Source organism: Pelophylax lessonae (assembly GCF_965119305.1).
Source record: "Pelophylax lessonae genome assembly, chromosome: 6".
NCBI classification, from domain to species: domain Eukaryota; kingdom Metazoa; phylum Chordata; class Amphibia; order Anura; family Ranidae; genus Pelophylax; species Pelophylax lessonae.
The window spans coordinates 289,157,128-289,179,499 of NC_138773.1; the positions used below are offsets into that span (position 1 = coordinate 289,157,128).

At 42.6% G+C, this 22,372-nt stretch overlaps 1 protein-coding gene across 6 annotated transcripts in view; it reads left to right on the forward strand.

Moving 5' to 3' along the window:
* The window catches only part of LRP1B (LDL receptor related protein 1B), a 2,177,452-nt gene that overhangs the window by 1,083,094 nt on the left and 1,071,986 nt on the right, over positions 1-22,372 (forward strand). For all 6 annotated transcript variants that reach the window (XM_082262163.1, XM_082262161.1, XM_082262165.1 and 3 more), the window contains exons 8-10: positions 5,577-5,799; positions 12,345-12,516; positions 17,294-17,437. In XM_082262163.1, the coding sequence (XP_082118289.1) occupies positions 5,577-5,799; positions 12,345-12,516; positions 17,294-17,437 (539 nt within the window). The remainder of the gene's footprint in view (positions 1-5,576; positions 5,800-12,344; positions 12,517-17,293; positions 17,438-22,372) is intronic.

Consider the following 22,372-nt stretch of genomic DNA (forward strand, 5'->3'; position numbering starts at 1 on the left):
CTCATTCATGATGCATAGCGTAAGAAGATGAAAATTGATCCCCGCTGTGGTCCCTTGACCTCCCTTAGGCTCAATCCAGCCTTTCCGCCAGGAATGTCTAGTGGCTTTTTACGCTCCCTTTGGCCGCATCAGGAAGTTCTAGCCAAACACTTTTACAAAGATGGGGCACCCATCCCATGGGAAAGACCTAACTCCTCATTGCGCCCCCCAGGCCTTCCACTGTGGACGTTCTTTCAATTGCGCCATTTCCTCTCTTCCAGAGGCACCCCGGCTTTATGGTCGAGACCCCGGTCACCACTGGAAACCATATGTGAACGCACTCATCCTCAAAGACATATAATTTCAGAACTATATGGTCACATACTTGATGCCCCATCTGCATCCTCTGCCACATTTGCTCTTGCCTGGTCGAAAGACCTACAACTGTCCCTCTCCGAAAAGGACTGGGAAGCAATTTGCCGCTCACCCCATCGCACCTCGATCAATGTTACTGCACAAGAAAATGGATACAAGATCCTTACCCGCTGGTACAGGACACCAGACAAAATCCACAGATTCGCCCCAACAGTCGATGACACTTGCTGGAGATGCACTGCGTCCCCGGGTACCATGCTACACATATGGTGGACATGTCCGGTATTGCAACCCTTCTGGAAAAAGGTACACGAAATCGTAAAAAAAGTCACGTCCAGTGAAATTCCTTTCACTCCTGAAAAATTTATTTTAAACTATTTCCCTAGAACCCCCTACTCCCTTCAAACTGTATTGGCTCGTCATATGATGAATGCCGCTAAACTTTGTGTTCCGTGCCACTGGCGTACATCTGCTATACCCTCACTCACTGAGTGGTTCCGCAGACTAATTAGAACTGAAGAAATAGAAGAACTGATAGCCATCTCAAGAGAAGAGATATCCAAGTTTTCTGCGGAATGGTTGGACTGGGTCCGATATAAAGAGACAGACGAATACAAACCTTTCATCAGCTCTCCATAACCTGAATCCATGGGCTCTAATGTTACACTAGAGCTGGTTTCTCTGGATGACTGTGAGCAAGGAAACCGTGCTTATTTTCATTATTATATCCACTTCCTCCTGACCCCCCCCCTCCCGATCCTCACACCCATGAACTCCCAGAACCCCCCCCCCCCCCTCTTAATTTTTTTTTTTTATCTCTCTCCTAATTTCTCCCTTTCTCTCTTTCTCTCTTTACTATCCTTTTTTGCCTGTTCTTTTCTACCTCTTTGTCAAGCTATATTTCCGCACTCCCACTGACTGTTACCAAGAAGCCAGCACCCCTGTTTCAGACACATAAAAGAAGCAGACTTATGAAACCCTATGGCACTCCCTCTGCCCGTGATGGAATTAACCCATCAAAATTTGCCTACCGTACAACAAACATGAATATTTATTCTATTAAGCGGACACCAATCCCTTAATTTTTCTTAACACATCTCTCTGCCAGGATATTTGAAACCTTTTCCCTTTTTCTTTTTCATGACATTGTAGCCCTCCTGCTTAATAGAGTGCTTCCACCATATGCTTTTTGTTATTCCTTCTTGTGTCTGTAAACACGTAACCTCATAAGTTTTCACGCTTGTATGTATCCTGATATTATGTGGGTTCATTATCTTCCAATTTATTTTACTGTATACATTTCATGTTATATCTTGCTTATAACAAAATAAAAATTTGTTCATGGAAAAAAAATAAAAAATAAAAAAATAGCGACAATGTTGAAAAAAATATATATATTTTTTTCACATTCTGCTATATAACATTCTCAAAAAAAAATATGTAAAAATCAAAATGTTTTAACATTTTAGGCCAATTTGTTTTCCGCTACATATTTTTGGTAAAAAAATACACAATAAGCGTATTTTGATTGGTTTGCGCAAAAGTTATTGCGTCTACTAAATACGGGAAAGATTTATGTCATTTGTTATTGTTTTTTTTTTTTTTTTACTAGTAATGGCGGCGATCTTCGATTTTGTGCGGGATTGCGACATTGCGGCGGACAGATCGGACCCCTAACTGACATTTTTGACACTTTTGGAGGTACCAGTGACATTACTACAGTAATCAGTGCTAAAAATATGCACTGTAATAATGACACTGGCAGGGAAGGGATTAACACTGTGGGTGATCAAGGGGTTAAATGTTTTAAATGTAAGCCTAGGGGAGTGATTCTAACTGTGGGGGGCGTGGCTTCTGAAATGTCCAGAAATAGAGACACGTGTTCCTATATTGAAGGATCACATGGGCTCTATGACCATTCCAGGGAGAAAAAAAACGGTCAGCTGTGTTTACAACAGCCAACCGTCCTTCTCTCTCAGCGGGGAACGATCGCGGGTGTCAGGCGGCAATCGGAGCTACCTGCCCCGTGCATCGGCTTCCCCACTGACTAGCGGGGGCAGGAGCACGCTCGCCCCCTAGCATCGTGCTCGCGAGCGCCGTACATGTACGGCGATTTGCCTGGGAGCGGCTGCCTGCCCCCGTATAACTGTGGCGGGTGGTTGGGAACAGGATAATGAGGTTTTAAATCCCCCTTCGTGACTTTTGCCTATAGGTAAGCCTATAATAAGGCTTACCTATAGGTACTTTAAATATCTCTTAAACTTGCACCATTTAGGAGATATTTACATTGCATGCAGCCGATGTCGTCATTGGCGCAAGCGCCCTGAAGGAAAGGCCATCCGTGCCATTCCTTCATAGCTCTGGGCCATGAACAACCCGGAGTATGCAATGCATACTAGCTCATTATGCCTTTATCGTTCAGGTTTTTCTTTTTTTAATTATTTTTTCTTTTTTCTAAATCACACAGTACTGAGCTGCAACTGCATGTATTGCACACAGTTGCAGTGGCATTCCCATTCACTTACATAGTTACATATTTAGTTGGGTAAAAAAAAAAACAAGTCCATCTAGTTCAATCATTAACTTGAATAGGTCCCATTTGGCAGTGGTACTACCTGCCAAATGTGACCTATTGTATCCTTCTTTGGGGGGTTTGTGTACTAACATGGCAGGTGACCATGCTAACTTGCAGCTGAGTTTTCTGAAGGGGGACCCGGGCTAGCCGCGGAAGGAGGTGGGGGGGGGGGGTCCCCTCCCGTTCCTTGTAATGACAGCCGAGCGGCTTCTCAGCCGCATCAGTTGTCATTACAGTTGCCGGCTATGGACGCCGGTACCAGGGTGATGCCTCTAGCTGCAGGCATCACTCCGGTACAGCACTTTCCTGAAATATCGGCAGTATCGATAACCTCAGGGGCCGATTCCGATATATCGGGAAAAGTGCATATTGCCCCTCGATATATCGGCTTTGCCGATAATCAGTTGATCACCAATTAAAATGGAATTAAACTTTGCAAAAAAAAAATCTAAACAAGCCTTTGCAGGTGTATACCATATGCATCGCATACTAACAGGTTTACCTGTCTCCAATGATGATCTGCCAGTGCTCAGGCACTTTCGTCTTCTCCTGGTCTTCCTACCCAGTTTGTGCTGATCAGCTGCTTGAATGGCCGGGCTGCTATGGCTTCATTCCCATGCATGCGCAGGGGAGTCACTTCATTATGGTGCAGAGTGGTTGCCATACATTTATTCTGAGCTCTGCGTGCGTGGCTCAGTGTACATTACCGTTGACTGCCAGACCCTCCCTATGATGTTTTTTTTATTTTTTTTTTATTTTGACTTTAATACCACTTTAAAAGGTCTAATAGCTGAATACAAAGCTAAAGCAGAACGTCAGGAAAATTTGTATTGCATAGTTACATTGGTCCAGCTTGGCACAAAGTATATACAGTATATCTCATACCTAAGGGATGCTTACAATCACTGTAGTAGTTAGCAGTTCTACAGAGAATGCCACAATTTTCCAGGTCCTGTCTCGAGTGGCTTCCCTTCTGCACACTGACTACAGGGGTCGCCACTTTACACTATGTCCATTCATAGAAAGCCTTGTATTTCTTTCAATGGATACAAAGTGTTCTCTGATTGGATGAGGTGGAAATTGTGACATCAATGCCCCTACTCTCCAACTCCAATCAGAGTTTGCCTTGTATTCACTGAAATACTACAAGGCTTGAGTTGTGGTTGTGCCAAGTGAGGCTTCAGAAAAGGGGAAGCTTATTAGCACAGGACCCAGCAGATGGCCGTGTTCACTGTAGTTGCACTGACTACTACAGTGATTGCCAGCTTCCCCAGTATTGTTGCCATCTGTCCGGGATTCATCCGGACAGTTCGGAGTTGGAATCATGCATCGGGTTTCATTATTCAGAACAGACTATGGCTTCCCAGCAGGGTTGCTGGCTGCTGTTGTATAAGCCGAGAGTGTCTGTTACACTCTGTTTCATACTGCCGAAACCCAGCACTAAAAATCCCCCCCCCCCCATGCACACACAGATGGGAGAGGAAATATACTCCCCTTCCTCCCGTCCCTACCCCTTTGTGTCTGCCCACACTCTAAGCCCCAGCACTGTGCCTCATAAAAAGTTAGTGGGGGCCGGACATTTAAAGTCCAGCAGCCTCAGAGACATCTGGATGAGAGGTGCTGAATGCCAAGGGGTGAGTGAGCTTACCATCCATCCCTGTCTTTGACTTAAGTCTCCCCCCTTCTCTCTCCTGCCTCTGAGTGAGTACACTAAGGTAAATTAGGGTTCTCAGTGCATCCCTTACATCAGAGTTCCCCCTTACATCAGAGTAATCTCCAAACATCAGAGTTCTCTGCATTCCCCCTTAAATCAGGGTTCCCAGAGCACCCCTTATGTTAGAGTCCCCAGAGTTCTCCCTTACATTAGAGTCTGCAAAGTCCCCCCTACAATATAAGGGAACTCGGTGAGTTCAGATGTAAAAGGAAAACTCTGTGGATTCAGTTGTAAAAAGGGGAACTCTGGGGACTCTTGTGATTAACTTCATATGATTAGAAATGGTATTGAATTGCAAAATATATGTATAGTTTATACTATACAAAAAATTGCTGTATGCCGCTAAAGTGTTTGGGTTTGACTTAAAGAAAATGTGGCAACCCTGTTTCCCAGTGGTCCATCAGGTATGACATATGCACACTTACATTGGTCCAGGTTGGACCAATCTAACTACGCAATACAGGTAATACCTGGAGTTCAGGTTTTTTTTTAATGTAATCTTTATTTTATTTTTAAGCAATACACTGGAGTTCAGTTTTAAACTACATATGACAGCGCATATGTCAATGGTTTTACTGTCCAAAAGGCAGCCAGGGAACACAAAATGCAGTAGCTGTAAAGCTGAAATAGGAAATAGTGATGTCATCTCTCTGGCTATGTAGTATGGTAGAGGTTTGTGAATCAGCGACAAGGACAGGTAGGTGACACCACTGTATTCCTTGACTGTAATATAGAACGTGCTGTCAGCATACTGGCTATGTGGCAAGGATGCCCTAATCACAAGCTTGGCTGAACAACTACCATCAGGTCACTTGCATATGTACAGTAACTGTTTGCCTGGAGTTCAGCTATTAACACATTGTAGAGAAAACTATTTGGTTTTGGTAAATTTTTGGTGTATTGTTATAAATGTTTATAAATCTCTTCCAACAGGAAATTGTTTTTTACGGATTATGGGAACGTGGCTAAGGTGGAAAGATGTGATCTGGATGGAGGGAACAGAACAAGGATTATTCTCACTAAAATCGAACAGCCGACTGCCCTGACACTGGATCTTGTCAACCGATTTGTTTATTGGGCGGATGTTTACCTGGATTACATAGAAGTGGCTGATTATGAAGGAAGGAACAGACATACTATATTACATGGGAAGGAGGTAAGCTAGCCTAGTGTTGTAGTGGTTTTAAACCTCAGACATAAAATATGAACAAAGCATACCCCTCTATAGTGTCTCAATTAAGAGCACTAAGTGTCATTTCTGTCTGCTGCTTTGTTTCTCTATCAGCATGAGTCACCTCTGACACGTTCTCATGACACCAAGAGAAAAATGGGGAGGGAGCTCCAGATGATTGACAGCCTCAGCTCTGTTCCTGTGTGCTGCTTTGTGAAAGGGCTGTGTCCCTTCCCTCCAATCAGCTCTCAGATCTCTCCTCACTGTCCTCTGCAGAGTGTAATTTCAGCTCCCTTCCTGCTTTTTTTCTGAACTTTTAAACAAGCTTTAAGAAATTCTGGATTTTGAACTGATGTAGAGAAGAGAAGACTACCGATAGACATGTAGAACTCATGTAGGATGATTTTTTTTATAGCTGTATATCACCTGAGACCAGTCACTTCATTAAATATATGTAAAAGTTTAAGAAATCCTAAAAGTGACACTAAACTCTGGTTTGAGAAAAAATATTCATGTATATATTCTTAACTCAAACAAATACCTTCTATGGGTTTTTCTGCTGTGATCTGATGTTTTGTTAGATGGTGGCTACATTTGTTTTGCATGGTCCCATTGAATGTAGGAACATAGCCACCTTCTCTTGCTCCCAGATAGACTATGGCTGGAAGCAGGGCTGGACCAAGATATTGTGCTGCCTGGGTCCAAGAATGAAATGCTGCCCCCCCCCCCATGCCCTTCAAAAGGCCCCCACATCCATTATTTTATATTAATAAAAAATTTAGAAAATATGTATACTGTTAGCTTCTTCCATAACTCCCTACCGGACCGGTCCACCAAATGCCCACTGTCTGTCCTCAGTCCTCCTGGCACTCCTGTGTCTGCCACCACCCTAGAAGATCCATCCTGCCCTGCGTGAGATGGAGTGTGCGTCATTGCATACACCACAATCACATGAGGGAAGTTCCCCAGAGGAGACGCTGCGCCTCCTCATACTCACCAGTTTGCACTACGGGCTGCAGTTTGAGATGGGGAAATGCCACCCGTAACGCGCCACAAACTGATGATACACAAACTGCTGGCAAAGAAATCTTGGGAGTCAATTTGCTGCCCCTCTCCAAGTGCTGTCTTGGTCCATGGTAGGGCCGGCCCTGGCTGGAAGAATATAACTATGTGAATATTGCCATACCTACAAGTGCACCAGAAGCCAATCTAAGTATATTTTTTTCTAATGTATGTTTATTTGAGGGCCCATTTACACTGTTGCATTTTACATGTTGCATGTTTGCAAGCTCCTCATAATAATATTAGTTAGAGCCAGTCATCCCAACACACACAGGGATCGGGCTGGCGCATTACAGGCCATACACAGTGGAAATCTCTTTCCTGCAACCGCGGGTTGCAGAAAAACAATTTGCTCAATTCCCCCATCAACACAGACCGTGCTCACAGGGGAATTCCTCCTGCCAGGCCATTGTCTTCTGCCAGTGGGGAGAAGGGATGGGCAGGGAAAGCCGTCCCCACCAGGAGAAGACAGTGATTATCTCTAGGAGCTAAAATTGTTATTAGTATTGTTATTATTAATTTTGTATACATATTTATTATAAATATAGTATTTTATATTTTATTTTAGAATTTTTTTTTAAATATATTTTATATTTTATTTTAGAAATTTTTTATTTTAAAAATATTATTTGTTATTAGTATTATATTAAATATATTTATTCTGCTTACTCATATTTTTTCATTAAAGGCTTTGACTGAATTGCCAAGCTTTGTGACAGGTTCACCTCCTGGTTATCACAAAGCAATGTTTTCACCTGAGGCCTTATTTGTCAAAATTGGGACACCTATTGTGACCCTGTCATCCCATGTACGAGCTCTTTCTACTTTCAGAGCTATGCCATTCACAAACGAATTAGCGTTTGTTTTTTTGTGAGCACAAGCATTACATTATTTGCTCCTAAGTTATTTATAAGGATAATGTTGCATAAACACCAGCAAGGGTTCTTGGTGTTCAGTATGCTTCCAATTTCCCGTTGAACATTAGCTAAACATCCTGTTTGTTTTATAAATGTATTACCCAGGAAAACCTGTTTGTGAGGAAAGGATAGAGGAGAATGTGCTTAATAAGGTCTGTTCCCAGAATTGTAATTTGCTAGAGCCATCTTAAAATGCTGATCTTCAACTAAACACATATAGTCAGTTAAATTAACTTTCATGCTTTTTGAATTTCCTCTATTTTTTTCTCAATTGACTTTCTTGGGTACCCGTGCTGAAAGTTAGACATCAGCTACCGGCAGCTGTGTAGGTTTACAAATGGTGGATATCAGCTACCAGCAGCTATGCAGGTTTACCATGGGAAGACATCAGCTACCAGAAGCTACTGCATGTAGATTTACCAAGAGTAGACATCAGCTACTGGCAGCTGTATTGGTTTACAAAAGGTAGACATCAGCTACTGGCAACTGTGTAGGTTTACCGCCAGTAGACATCAGCTACCACCAGCTGTGTAGGTTTACCAAAAGTGGACATCAGCTACCAGCAGCTGAGTAAGTTTATCAACAATAGACATCAGCTACCAGCAGCTGTGTAGGTTTACCAACAGTAGACATCAGCTACCACCAGCTGTGTAGGTTTACCAAAAGTGGACATCAGCTACCAGCAACTGTGTAGGTTTACCGCCAGTGGACATCAGCTACCACCAGCTGTGTAGGTTTACCGCCAGTAGACATCAGCTTCCAGCAGCTGTGTAGGTTTACCACCAGTAGACATCAGATTCCAGCAGCTGTGTAGGTTTACCGCCAGTAGACATCAGCTTCCAGCAGCTGTGTAGGTTTACAGCCAGTAGACATCAGATTCCAGCAGCTGTGTAGGTTTACCACCAGTAGACATTAGCTACCAGCAGCTGTGTAGGTTTACAGCCAGTAGACATTAGCTACCAGCAGCTGTGTAGGTTTACCAACAGTAGACATCAGCTTCCAGCAGCTGTGTAGGTTTACCACCAGTAGACATCAGATTCCAGCAGCTGTGTAGGTTTACCACCAGTAGACATCAGCTACCAGCAGCTGTGTAGGTTTACAGCCAGTAGACATTAGCTACCAGCAGCTGTGTAGGTTTACCAACAGTAGACATCAGCTTCCAGCAGCTGTGTAGGTTTACCACCAGTAGACATCAGCTACCACCAGCTGTGCAGGTTTACCACCAGTAGACATCAGCTACCAGCAGCTGTGTAGGTTTACAGCCAGTAGACATTAGCTACCAGCAGCTGTGTAGGTTTACCAACAGTAGACATCAGCTTCCAGCAGCTGTGTAGGTTTACCACCAGTAGACATCAGATTCCAGCAGCTGTGTAGGTTTACTGCCAGTAGACATCAGCTACCAGCAGCTGTGTAGGTTTACCACCAGTAGACATTAGCTACCAGCAGCTGTGTAGGTTTACCACCAGTAGACATTAGCTACCAGCAACTGTGTAGGTTTACCACCAGTAAACATCAGCTACCAGCAGCTGTGTAGGTTTACCGCCAGTAGACATCAGATTCCAGCAGCTGTGTAGGTTTACCACCAGTAGACATTAGCTACCAGCAGCTGTGTAGGTTTACCACCAGTAGACATCAGATTCCAGCAGCTGTGTAGGTTTACCACCAGTAGACATCAGCTACCAGCAGCTGTGTAGGTTTACAGCCAGTAGACATTAGCTACCAGCAGCTGTGTAGGTTTACCACCAATAGACATCAGCTACCAGCAGCTGTGTAGGTTTACCGCCAGTAGACATCAGCTTCCAGCAGCTGTGTAGGTTTACCGCCAGTAGACATCAGCTTCCAGCAGCTGTGTAGGTTTACCGCCAGTAGACATCAGCTTCCAGCAGCTGTGTAGGTTTACCACCAGTAGACATCAGCTACCAGCAGCTGTGTAGGTTTACCGCCAGTAGACATCAGCTTCCAGCAGCTGTGTAGGTTTACCGCCAGTAGACATCAGCTTCCAGCAGCTGTGTAGGTTTACCGCCAGTAGACATCAGCTTCCAGCAGCTGTGTAGGTTTACCCCCAGTAGACATCAGATTCCAGCAGCTGTGTAGGTTTACCGCCAGTAGACATCAGCTTCCAGCAGCTGTGTAGGTTTACCGCCAGTAGACATCAGCTACCAGCAGCTGTGTAGGTTTACCGCCAGTAGACATCAGCTTCCAGCAGCTGTGTAGGTTTACCACCAGTAGACATCAGATTCCAGCAGCTGTGTAGGTTTACCGCCAGTATACATCAGCTTCCAGCAGCTGTGTAGGTTTACCACCAGTAGACATCAGATTCCAGCAGCTGTGTAGGTTTACCACCAGTAGACATCAGATTCCAGCAGCTGTGTAGGTTTACCACCAGTAGACATTAGCTACCAGCAGCTGTGTAGGTTTACCACCAGTAGACATCAGATTCCAGCAGCTGTGTAGGTTTACCAACAGTAGACATTAGCTACCGGCAGCTGTAAAGGTTTACAAATGACTAATGTTAGCTACCAGGAGCTGTGTAGGTTTACCAAAAGTGGACATCAGCTACCAGCAGCTGTGTAGAGTTTTCTTGTTTTTTTTAACAACTGTGTAGGTTTACCATTGGTAGACATCACCTACCAGCAGCCGTGTAGGTTTGCAAAGGGCAGATTGCACATATTACTAAGGCTATTAGAAATGAAAGGTTTAATTTATACCTCATATAAAAGGAAAAATGCAGCAGTATAAATAGAACAAATTATATCAGTATCAAGAGTGAAAAAAATTGAAATAAACAGTGTTTAACTGAAATAATCATGTGATTAAATCACAAACTAAGAAAAAATGTCCTTGTGTGCAATAAACAATCCAGACGTGGATGATCAACAATCTCCAAAAATCACTCTCAGTGTTTTGCCACCACCAAATAAACGAAGTGCAAACTCACCGGAACCACTTGCTGTCCAAGTTAAAGGACAACAAAAGTGCATTCATTAATCACTGGTCTTCCTTCCAGAGGTACATGTGATAATATGGTTAATCCTTCAATCTCAATGATGAGACCATCAGGGGAACTGCCTATTCTCATCTGACCTGCAAAGTACTTGATGGGGGCAACGGCTCATTCACAACCCAGAGAGCTGGATAGATGAGGCAAGCTCTGGAGCCTGCCAGAAAAAAGAGTTAGGTAATTATTACAGCTCTACACCTAGACTTAATGAGCATTTAAGGGTATTTTTTTTATAATGACAGAACTTCAGCTTTAAAATCAAATAAATAAATACTCCAGGAAGTAGAGTGGAAACCCGCCTTGAGCACATCTGCCAATCCAAGAACAGAAACATATTATCAACAAAGTTCCCAAAAGAAAATTGTTATATATTTTAAAGTAGTTGTAAAGGCTCAAGGTGTTTTTACCTTCATTCATTGTGTGCAATAAGGTAACAAAAACGTCTGTGTTTAGCAGCCCCCCAGCCCCCCTAAAATGTACCTGAGCCCTATCTTGCCTCGGCTCTCCTGGGTCTTTCCCTCTTCATTGGCTGAGACAGCAGCAGTAGCCACTGGCTCCCGTTACTATCAATCACAGCCAGTGAGCCTAAAAGGAGAGAGCGGGGGTGGGGCCGAGCCATGCTCTGTGTGTGAATAGACAAGCTGCTTGCTGTGGGGGAACTCAGCAGGAGGGAGGAGCCAAGAGAGGCGGCGGGGGGCCCAAGAAGAGGAGGATAGGGGCTGCTCTGTGCAAAACCACTTCACAGAGCAGGTAAGTATAAGATGGTTGTTATTTTTTAAAAACAATCCTTTAATATTACTATATATACGTAGAACTACTGTATTATTGTAATTACTGTATACGTAGAAAAAAACTTTCGAATATTCAATTTTGAAAAAAGTGGGGAAAAGTTGGACCCTCTGTCAATTTTTTTTTGCTGTCTCTGCTCCCATTGGGGGGATTCACCCCTCTCATATTTTACGGGATAACCAAAATTGTATTATTAGCCTCAGAGGTAAGGGGAAATTGTACATTTGGAACAACTGTCTGAGAGGGAATAATCCTCACTTTGAAAAATTTCCTCTAACTTTCTGTTACATCGGGAAGGGAAGGAAAATCTCCCCAATGGTACACAGACAGCAACATCATAACCTGACCAGGGCTTTACCTCTTGCCTACTCTATCCCAAACCAAAATGTTTTGGCTATACGTACACTCTAAATCTCAAGCATGTGCCAAAAACCGAAACTTTCCTTGGTGGATGGTCCCTTTAATTTAAAGTTAATATAAATGTTTTTTGCATCTGGTTTCCCCCTGCCTTTATAATAAAATATATAATAATTATAATGCAGACCTCAAATGCAGACATAGCACTTTTCTACTGCTCTGACCTGCCCATGGCAATGTCTATCTTTGGTTTTGTCACTGGCTGCAGATTTCAACGTTGTGTTTAGCTTTTTGGCCGGAGATTTGCTGTTATATTCCACTCTGAAATCTTTCGTAGCTGAATAGAAGCTGTTTAGTCGGTTCTTGCTAAGAACAATATTGTTTCTTTCTTGATTTTCATATAGGTCAGTCAAGTGTACGGTTTATCATTATTTGAAAATTATTTGTACGCCACCAACCTGGACAATGCCAATATTCTGAAGATCAACAGATTCAACAGTACGGATATACAATCTTTAATAACAATGGAAAATGCCCGTGGCTTAAAGGTTTATCATAAACGCACCCAGCCAACCGGTAAGAACTGTGATTATTACCAAACAAAATTAAATGAACAGATTGGACATTTAGAAAGTTGCACTTGTATTTTGTTGTGATATATCAAGTTTTTCATTAAGGCTCTTTAAGGCCCCATGCGCACAGGGTGTCAGAAAAAACGAGCTGCAGAGCCACTTCTAGCGCCAGGAAAAAGCAGCTGTAAAAACATGCTTTTAGTAGCCTTTTCCATTGGCGTTACTGTACGTTTGGCCACGTTGGCTTTTTGCAGCGCTTTTTCTGCCTCCATTCAAAATCAATGGTTGCCTAGGAGCCGTCTTTGATATGGCTTTCAGCCCATTGATATAAATGGAAGTCGCACCACAAGTCGGATCAGGATGATCCAACTTGTGGTGCGACTTGCGCTCTAAGAACGTTGAGGGGGAACTCTGCGCCAAAATGGGGAAAAAAACGGCGTGGGGGTCCCACCCCAGGTTCCAAACTAGGCTCTTCCCATAGGAAACCATTGATTTTCACATAAAAAAACAAAAACCGTATAACGTGGCTTAACGCTGTGTAAGCAACGTTATTCAGCCTTTAGCAGCTTCAGGCGTTTTTACAGCTCGGACGCTGGTCTTTAGAACGCACAGGCTCTGTGTTTTTTTCGCCTATGCCACTAAGAGCCTGTGTGTACATGAGGCCATAGAATAACATGGAGGGGCGTTTTTAAGCTGCAAAACAAAACGTCTGACTGATGCTCCTAACAGCAGCTGCAAAAACGCCCTGTGTGCATGGGTCCTTACTCTTGCGGTTGGGGATGGTAAAAATACACAGTTGAACTCTTTATTGCTGCGCAACCACTTCCCCTTAAACTGTAAAGGCAATATCTGGGGTTGTACACATGTCAGGGCTGCAATGCTTTGATTCGTGGGCATGGCATAAATTAACCCCCTGATGCATTTGGCAGGAAATGCTTGCTGCTGAAGGTGACTTATTCAAAAGAATGGGGCTGGGCTGCATCTGCTCTGCTGTTGTTGCAGCATGGTAGTGCGCCAATTAGAGGATCAACGGGCATGTAAACTATGTGCAATTTTTGATGTAGAAAGCAGGTGGAGCTCTTGTCTCCTCAAAGTTCTTTTTTTGTAAGTCAGTTGTTTACAAAGCTCAAGAGCTCAAAGTGAATTTTATACAAACAAGGAAAAAAGCTAGAAGAGGGACTTAGTGACTTATCCTTTATTGGATGGCACCATCTGATTGAAACAGAGGGATCATTTAGCCAATAGCACTCTGGAATTCCTCTGTCAAATAATAAATATTAATTTTCCAAGCAAAGACCTTATGTATAGTAAAAAAAAATAAAATAAAAAAAGTATGTGTATATATATATATATATATATATATATATATATATATATACAGTGGGTATGGAAAGTATTCAGACCCCCTTAAATTTTTCACTCTTTGTTATATTGAAAAACACAGAATTGTTGACATTGTTGCAGATTTATTAAAAAAGAAAAACTGAAATATCACATGGTCCTAAGTATTCAGACCCTTTGCTGTGACACTCATATATTTAACTCAGGTGCTTTCCATTTCTTCTGATCATCCTTGAGATGGTTCTACACCTTCATTTGAGTCCAGCTGTGTTTGATTATACTGATTGGACTTGATTAGGAAAGCCACACACCTGTCTATATAAGACCTTCCAGATCACAATGCATGTCAGAGCAAATGAGAATCATGAGGTCAAAGGAACTGCCTGAAGAGCTCAGAGACAGAATTGTGGCAAGGCACAGATCTGGCCAAGGTTACAAAAAGATTTCTGCTGCACTTAAGGTTCCTAAGAGCACAGTGGCCTCCATAATCCTCAAATGGAAGACGTTTGGGACAACCAGAACCCTTCCTAGAGCTGGCCGTCCGGCCAAACTGAGCTATCGGGGGAGAAGAGCCTTGGTGAGAGAGGTAAAGAAGAACCCAAAGATCACTGTGGCTGAGCTCCAGAGATGCAGTCAGGAGATGGGAGAAAGTTGTAGAAAGTCAACCATCACTGCAGCCCTCCACCAGTCGGGGCTTTATGGCAGAGTGGCCCGACGGAAGCCTCTCCTCAGTGTAAGACACATGAAAGCCCGCATGGAGTTTGCTAAAAAACACCTGAAGGACTCCAAGATGGTGAGAAATAAGATTCTCTGGTCTGATGAGACCAAAATAGAACTTTTTGGCCTTAATTCTGAGCGGTATGTGTGGAGAAAACCAGGCACTGCTCATCACCTGTCCAATACAGTCCCAACAGTGAAGCATGGTGGTGGCAGCATCATGCTGTGGGGGTGTTTTTCAGCTGCAGGGACAGGACGACTGGTTGCAATTGAGGGAAAGATGAATGCGGCCAAGTACAGGGATATCCTGGACAAAAACCTTCTCCAGAGTGCTCTGGACCTCAGACTGGGCTGAAGGTTTACCTTCCAACAAGACAATGACCCTAAGCACACAGCTAAAATAACGAAGGAGTGGCTTCACAACAACTCCGTGACTGTTCTTGAATGGGCCAGCCAGAGCCCTGACTTAAACCCAATTGAGCATCTCTGGAGAGACCTAAAAATGGCTGTCCACCAACGTTTACCATCCAACCTGACAGAACTGGAGAGGATCTGCAAGGAGGAATGGCAGAGGATCCCCAAATCCAGGTGTGAAAGACTTGTTGCATCTTTCCCAAAAAGACTCCTGGCTGTATTAGATCAAAAGGGGGCTTCTACTAAATACTGAGCAAAGGGTCTGAATACTTAGGACCATGTGATATTTCAGTTTTTCTTTTTTAATAAATCTGCAACAATGTCAACAATTCTGTGTTTTTCTGTCAGTATGGGGTGCTATGTGTACATTCATGAGGAAGAAGAATGAACTTAAATGATTTTAGCAAATGGCTGCAATATAACAAAGAGTGAAAAATTTAAGGGGGTCTGAATACTTTCCGTACCCACTGTATATATATATATATTTTATATATATATATATATATATATAGATATATATATATATATACACACCATGTTACCCTCAAAACGTTAAAACTAGAACAATTGTTCTCAATCTAGTATAGGTTTCCTTTAAGGCTAGCCCTGTGATCCTCAAATGAATCAATGAAAACTGTAAATCATACTTAAAAAATAAATATATTTTGGATGTAGCATTGATCTGTCCCCCCCGTCTCTAAGGCTGAGTGATCAAACACAGCTGATCGCTCAGTTTTCCCCGCTGCTCTGAGCAGTGAGCATTGAATGTTGATCACTGTTGTTTGCTCTGCCCCCCCCCCCCCAATTAATCAAAGTTCTACTGTGTAAAACGCGTCTACACAGTAGAACTGTATAAAGATTGTCGGTCTTTTTTGAATGGAGGACTTCCTCAGGATCCACTTTATGGTATTGGTGGATATATTATCTCAAATTGTGACCACAACAATATTGCCAATGTGTTTTTGTCTGATGCACTAGTATTCTGTAGACTAGTATATATTACGATATGCAGGGGCTGACTGGCAACTTTCGACTCAGGGGGCAAGTAAAATCCAGAGGCCCATGGTGCAGCAACTCGGCCCCCCTCCCACTCTCCCTCTTCCCGGTCTCCTTCTGACCCCCATTCCAGGCTGAAGCTCCGCCCCAGGTACTCTCTACCCACCGGCCGAATCCAGGTTCCCAACCTGGCCAACAGGGGGCAGATGGGGAGAGCTGGGACAGCTCGATTGGGGCTGGCTGGTGGAGAGTCTCCAGTGGGGCATGGAACTGGCTTTTGCTCAGACACAGTTTACACCATCAATGCTGGGGGGGGGGGGGGAGCTGTCCTTGTTTTCATCCTGTACTCAGTAGGTCAGCTGCGGGAACTTTTTGCTTCTCTTCACCAGGAATCATTTAGGCATGTCTGTGGCAGAAGCAGTGCAGCTTTTTTACAGGGCATCAGAGCGGCCCAGGGGGAAATTGTCCCCCTGCCTCCTGGCCCAGTCATCCCCTGCTGATATGTATCAATAACTATTGGGAAAAAAATTGCTAACCTAAACAGTGTCGCACAGGCCTAGAATGTGCTGAATAAGATGCTATTAGAAAGTTTGTATGATCATACAAATAAAGAACAAAAAAATATATGTTCAGTGGTGAAAGTCAGAAGATGAAAGGATATATCAAGGCAGATGCCAAAATCAGCAAATACTGGTTCCTATGCAGTCAGTGTTGATATCCCACCACCATGATAGCTGGGCATGTGTGCAGCCTAGAAAGGATTAAACACTTGTTTCCATTGGAAAGATATCCATTCACTTCTTGTCATGTAGACACAACGAAGGGAGTGAAATCCTGGAAGTGTCCTTATTTGAAGATTCCCTCTTTATTCCTGTTCTAGTGACCATTTAAAATGTTTGTTTTTTCTTCATCCCCGGAAACATCGGTCACCAATTCCAATAGAGAGGGTGAATTTCTCCAATGGGGACACAGCAATATAGCTTAACATTGAGTTCTAACCACTCACTACTCCACAACTAAAAAATAAAAATGTTGTCTTGTATTAGATACACTTTGTAAATTTAGAAGCATTAGCATACTGTGTATGTAAATGACCTACATAAAGACATGTAAAGTTTGAAGAGGTGAAGTTGCACCTCGAAGATCTTCAGTTTGCTGAGTTAAATTAATATGTTTAATTCATTATAAACAATTAAGACAGTCAGTGGTAAAATAAGATCAATTTTGTTGTCAGCGAGCCTCTCAAGCTAAAGTAAATAATGTTGATTTTAAAAAGCAATTTGTGCTTGATGTTTTGCCATGATTTGTTGCAGGCAGGAGTCACGCATGTGAAATCAGCGCAGATGGTTTGCCAGGGGGCTGTTCCCACATCTGTTTGCTCGGATCCAGCTACAAAACGAGGACCTGTCGTTGCAAGACCGGATTCAGCTTGGCAATGGATGGAAAGTCTTGCAAAAGTACGTTGAACAATCACGCGTTCATTAACATTCAGAAAGAAACAGACCTTTGGTTGGTTTGTAACACAAAAAACAAGTCACCTTTATGTAAAACATGTCTAGAAAAATTTATATGAACGAAGAAGGTCTTTAGAAAAGAGCTACACTGATTCTGCATTTTTAATGAATTGAGAAGATACACAGTGATTTCACACATGCAGCTCTTTGATGGAAGTTAATGAGCTGTTGGTGCTAAGTAGGGATGAGCTTGGGCATGTTCAGAAACTCTTTCAATACCATATGACCAAGCCCACCAGGAAGCTGTAAGCTGTATTTAGCCAATCATCTTTGGATGTGGACATTGAAGGGGTGTGTATACGTCTTCAGGGCAGGTAATGCTTCAGCCGCAGATGATTGGCCAATTACAGATAACAACTTCCTTGTGGGCTGAGCCATGTGGCTTCAGAACATGCCCAAGTTCATCTCTAGTTGTAAATACAACACCCAAATAAATGGGAAAAGTGTGGGCTAGTATCATCAGTTTGCTTAACCTCCCTGGCAGTATGATTCTTTCGGATTTTAGGTGCTGAAAGCGGTACCATTATTTTGCATGTAATTCTTGAGAATGAGCAGCCCAAACCAACTATTTACATATTTTTTATTTTTTTTACTGTGCGTTCTTCTTTATAACATCTTGGGTATAATAAAGTTTGAAACACAAAATTTATAAATTATAATATAATAAAAAACTATAAATAAGTTAAAGTATGTATGTATGTATACATATATATACGTATATACGTATACACGTATATATATATATATATATATATATATATATATATATACATAAAAAGTACAGTAAAACTGCAGGAAAGGGCACTGGGGGGCAATCTAATGTGAATTTATTTTATTTTGAATGGTATCGGTGTGTTTGGTGTGTTTTAAATTTGAATTCGCCGCCGGTTCCACCCCCCTGCGAACGTCGCAGGAGACGGAAGCCGGGGCACGGAGAGGATCGGGAGGAAGATCCGCCGCCGCATACGGCTCGCATACATTGCTGGATCCCGGTGACAAGGTAAGTAACCTCTTTTACAGGATCCAGCGATGCTTCTGGCGGTACCCCGAGTGTGGCTCGGGTTACCGCTTTTGGCTCTGAAATTTAACCCCGAGCCACGCTCGGGAATACCGCTAAGAAGGTTAAAAGCCAAGTTTATCCATTAGGCTAGTATAATCTGACACCAGCCCTGTTTTTTTTAGGTTATAGTAGAACTAAGGCCGGCCAAACACATTTCGAATCCCGGCCAGTTCAGAAGGAGCTGGCCGAGATTCGAACCGTTAATGGGCAGGCTGAATCTACCAAGTTGATCAATCAACTTGGGTACAACAGGCCTGCCTGATCCTCTTGTGATTATTGCTATCTGCTGCTATAGCCACTAGAGATAATCCCTGTGTTTTCTCGACGGGGAAAGCTTTCCCTGTTCCGACCACCAGCCAAGAGAAGACAATTGCTGATTCCCCTGTCAACACTGTCTCTGTTTATGGGGGAAGGAAATACATTTGCACCATGGCTATCCTCTCTTTTTTTAGTTTTGGATAGTGTGGAGAGGGATTAAAACACCTGTGAAGTTTTTACTGCTGGCTGTGTCTCTTTTAGGGAGATTCACCATCACTATTTGTCATGTTTATCACTAAAAGTGAAAAAAAAAATACCAAAGTTTGGGTTGTCATCAGAACACGAAAAGAGGGGAGCTCTTCCAATGCATTTACTAGTTTTGGGGACCTTTAAGATATTGAGGCATTTTCCTTATTTTTGAGGGATTTCCTCTCTTCCTGTTTTGGCTATGGGACAGGAAGTGAAGAAAAATCTCTCCAATTGGACACTAATGACGAAAAATTGACAGAGGCTATAACCCACTCTTACTGCATCCAAAATGGAAAAAACATGTTTGACTTTAGTTCCACTTCATTATACAAAACAAATATTACATACATATGGATAAATTAAAAAAGGATACAAAACGTTTGATTTCTGTTGCAGATTTACAGGGTTCAAGCTGACCCACTTTTTCAATGTAAACCCTGTGGCTAAAATTATATAGACTTTAACATGTTAAAAAGTATGCAAAGTCATACTTTTAAAATATTTTTTGTTAGAACTTTTTAAAATTCTTCTATTTTCCTGCTGGGGACTATTGGTCCTTGTAACCACTGTCTCAAATACAGAAAGTAATGTAAATCCAAAATATTCGAGCTGTCACAAAAACAGGAGATAAGAGTAAGGCCTGAATCTGATTGGATGTGGGCACTCTTCAGCTGAGAAGTTTCCACCTGGCTCCTTTGACAGTAAAATCAGTCTGTACAGTAAATGCAGTAAAGCATGCTTGTTATACTTACTATGGAACCTAAGGGGTTCATCCTCCACATTGTGCAAAAAGCCTGTTTGATCCTGTCTTCTCCAAACCTCCCCTTCTTCCACTGTCCCCAATCCATCTCCCGATAAGACGGATCCTTTGGAGTCACTAAGCACATGTTCGGTTTAGTGTGCATTTCTAGAGAGTTTGATTTTTTTTTTCTTGTGAGGGTGCATGAGATCATCACAGGACCAATCAAGACTGTCCAGACAGGGGGTTAGGAGTCATGCAGCCTCATAGGACAATCAGTGGAGAAAAAAATCTCCTCCTACAAGCTTTGACCAGATACTGATAGAAGTCACAAGACTGCTGATGAGAAAAGATATTTAGCAGTTAAAATTTACTAAAATAATTACATTTCCATGCTCTGTGTACTGTGGGAGACCAGATATAGTGACTGCAGGGTCCTGGGTTTAGTAAAATTTTAAGTCAAGGTCGGGTGGTGCCAACAGGGCCACCCACAGAATTCATGTATGGACAGCTTAAATCTTCCAAATGGTCAAACTTGTTCTAGTTACAAATATCTAGGAGGGGTAAACCCTTGCTTTGGAGGGATGTCCTCCTGTTGTGTCTCTTTTTTTTTTGCATAGTTTCATTGATTCAACCAGTAATTATGCAGGTATGCACCATATCTGTGGGATTCCCCTGGAAGCTGGAAATCGCAGTAGTAGTCATTCCTAGCAAAGCTTTCTCTAAATGGATGAGGTTGAGATTGTGACATCACCGCCCCAACTCTCCACCTTGTCTAGTCAGAGAGCACTTTGCATTTATTGAGAAAATACAAAGTGTTCTCTGAATGATGCCCATGCCGAATGAGCAACCTTCTGCGTTCACTATGCAGCAGAGCAGTCGCTCATGGGATCCAGAAGCCAACGTCAGTCACTGCAGTAGCAGTTCCTACTACAGTGATTTTCAGCTTCCGTGGGGATCCCATAGGTATGGCACCTACAAACTTATGTTGGTCCAAGTTGGACCAATGTAGCTATGCAAAAAAAGCCATACCTGGAATTCCACTTTAACCACTTAAGCCCCGGAAGATTTTACCCCCTTCCTGACCAGGGCCTCTTTTGCGATTCGGCACTGCGTGAATTTAACGGACAATTGCGTGGTCGTGCGACGCTGTACCTAAACGAATTTGACGTCCTTTTTTTCCCACAAACAAAGCTTTCTTTTGGTGGTATTTGATCACCTGTGCGATTTTTTGATCATGCGCTATAAACAAAAAAGAGCGTCAATTTTGCAAAAATAACAATATTTTTCAATTTTTTTTATATGAAATTCCCCCCCAAAAAATGCAAAAATCAAAATATTTTAACATCTTAGGCCAATTTGTTTTATGCTACATATTTTTGGTAAAAAAAATCGCAAAACGCGTATTTTGATTGGTTTGTGCAAAAGTTATTGCGTTTACTAACTAAGGGAAAGATTTTTATCATTTTTGTTGTTTTTTTTTTTTAACGCGTAATGGCGGTGATCTGCGATTTTTTTTTTTGCGGGACTGCGACATTGCGGTGGACAGATCTGACCCTTGGCTGACATTTTTGACACTTTTGGGGTTACCAGTGACATTACTACAGTAATCAGTGCTATACATATGCACTGTTACTGTAAAATGACACTGGCAGTGAAGGGGTTAACTTTTTTAAGAGGGAGGGGTTGTGTGTCCCTAGGGGCGTGATTCTAACTGCGATTGGCTGTGGCTTGATGTGTAGGAACAGTGATCAACGGTCCTACATAGTAGAACCGTATGATCACTGTTCATACACAGGGGAGAATGACAGGCGGCTTGTTTACATCAGCCGCCTGCCTTTCTCCCGCTCTAATGGACGATCGCAAGTGCCTGGCGGACATCGGGTCCGCCGGGCACACGAGCGGGGGGGTCCGTGACCGCGCGGGAGCGCGCCTCCCCAGAGCCTTACAGGCTAGTGACGTACCCATAAGTCACTTTGCCTGTGAGGGGCTGACCGCCGCATTATATGTACTTGCGGCAGTCGGCAAGCGGTTAACTTTTCCCTATTTTATCCAAAACTAAAAAATAAAAAATGTAAGTCTTCAATATTTTTTAAAAACTGCAGCTTTCATTAAACTAGTGAATGATCCTACCATTAAGGTTCTTGTTCAGACACCTCCTGTTAAAGGGTGGCAATGGGCTCCTTCCCTGTCTCTCAGTTGTGTAAAGACCCAGTTAAAGGGACACCAGGGCTGGACGGGAAGGGGTTTAAGAGCTCCATCTATTTAACACTGAATTGCACTGGTTTGCTCGTAAAGGCGGTTTTATGGATTTCACTCAGCCGTACATGAAATGATGACTAAATATTAACAAAGTAAGTTGAGAAATGATTCAATGATCTAATGCGGATTTAATCGCCTCCAAACACAAAAGTGCTTTCTATCAATTTTCCTGTTCCGAACTTCCATGTTTGTTTTCCTGCATCCCATCCAGATGCTTAATGAATGCCGTGTTTAATCACAAATGACATCAAAGTTAAAATCTAATGAGTTGTAAAATGAATGCCTGCAATACAATATTATCAATTTTACA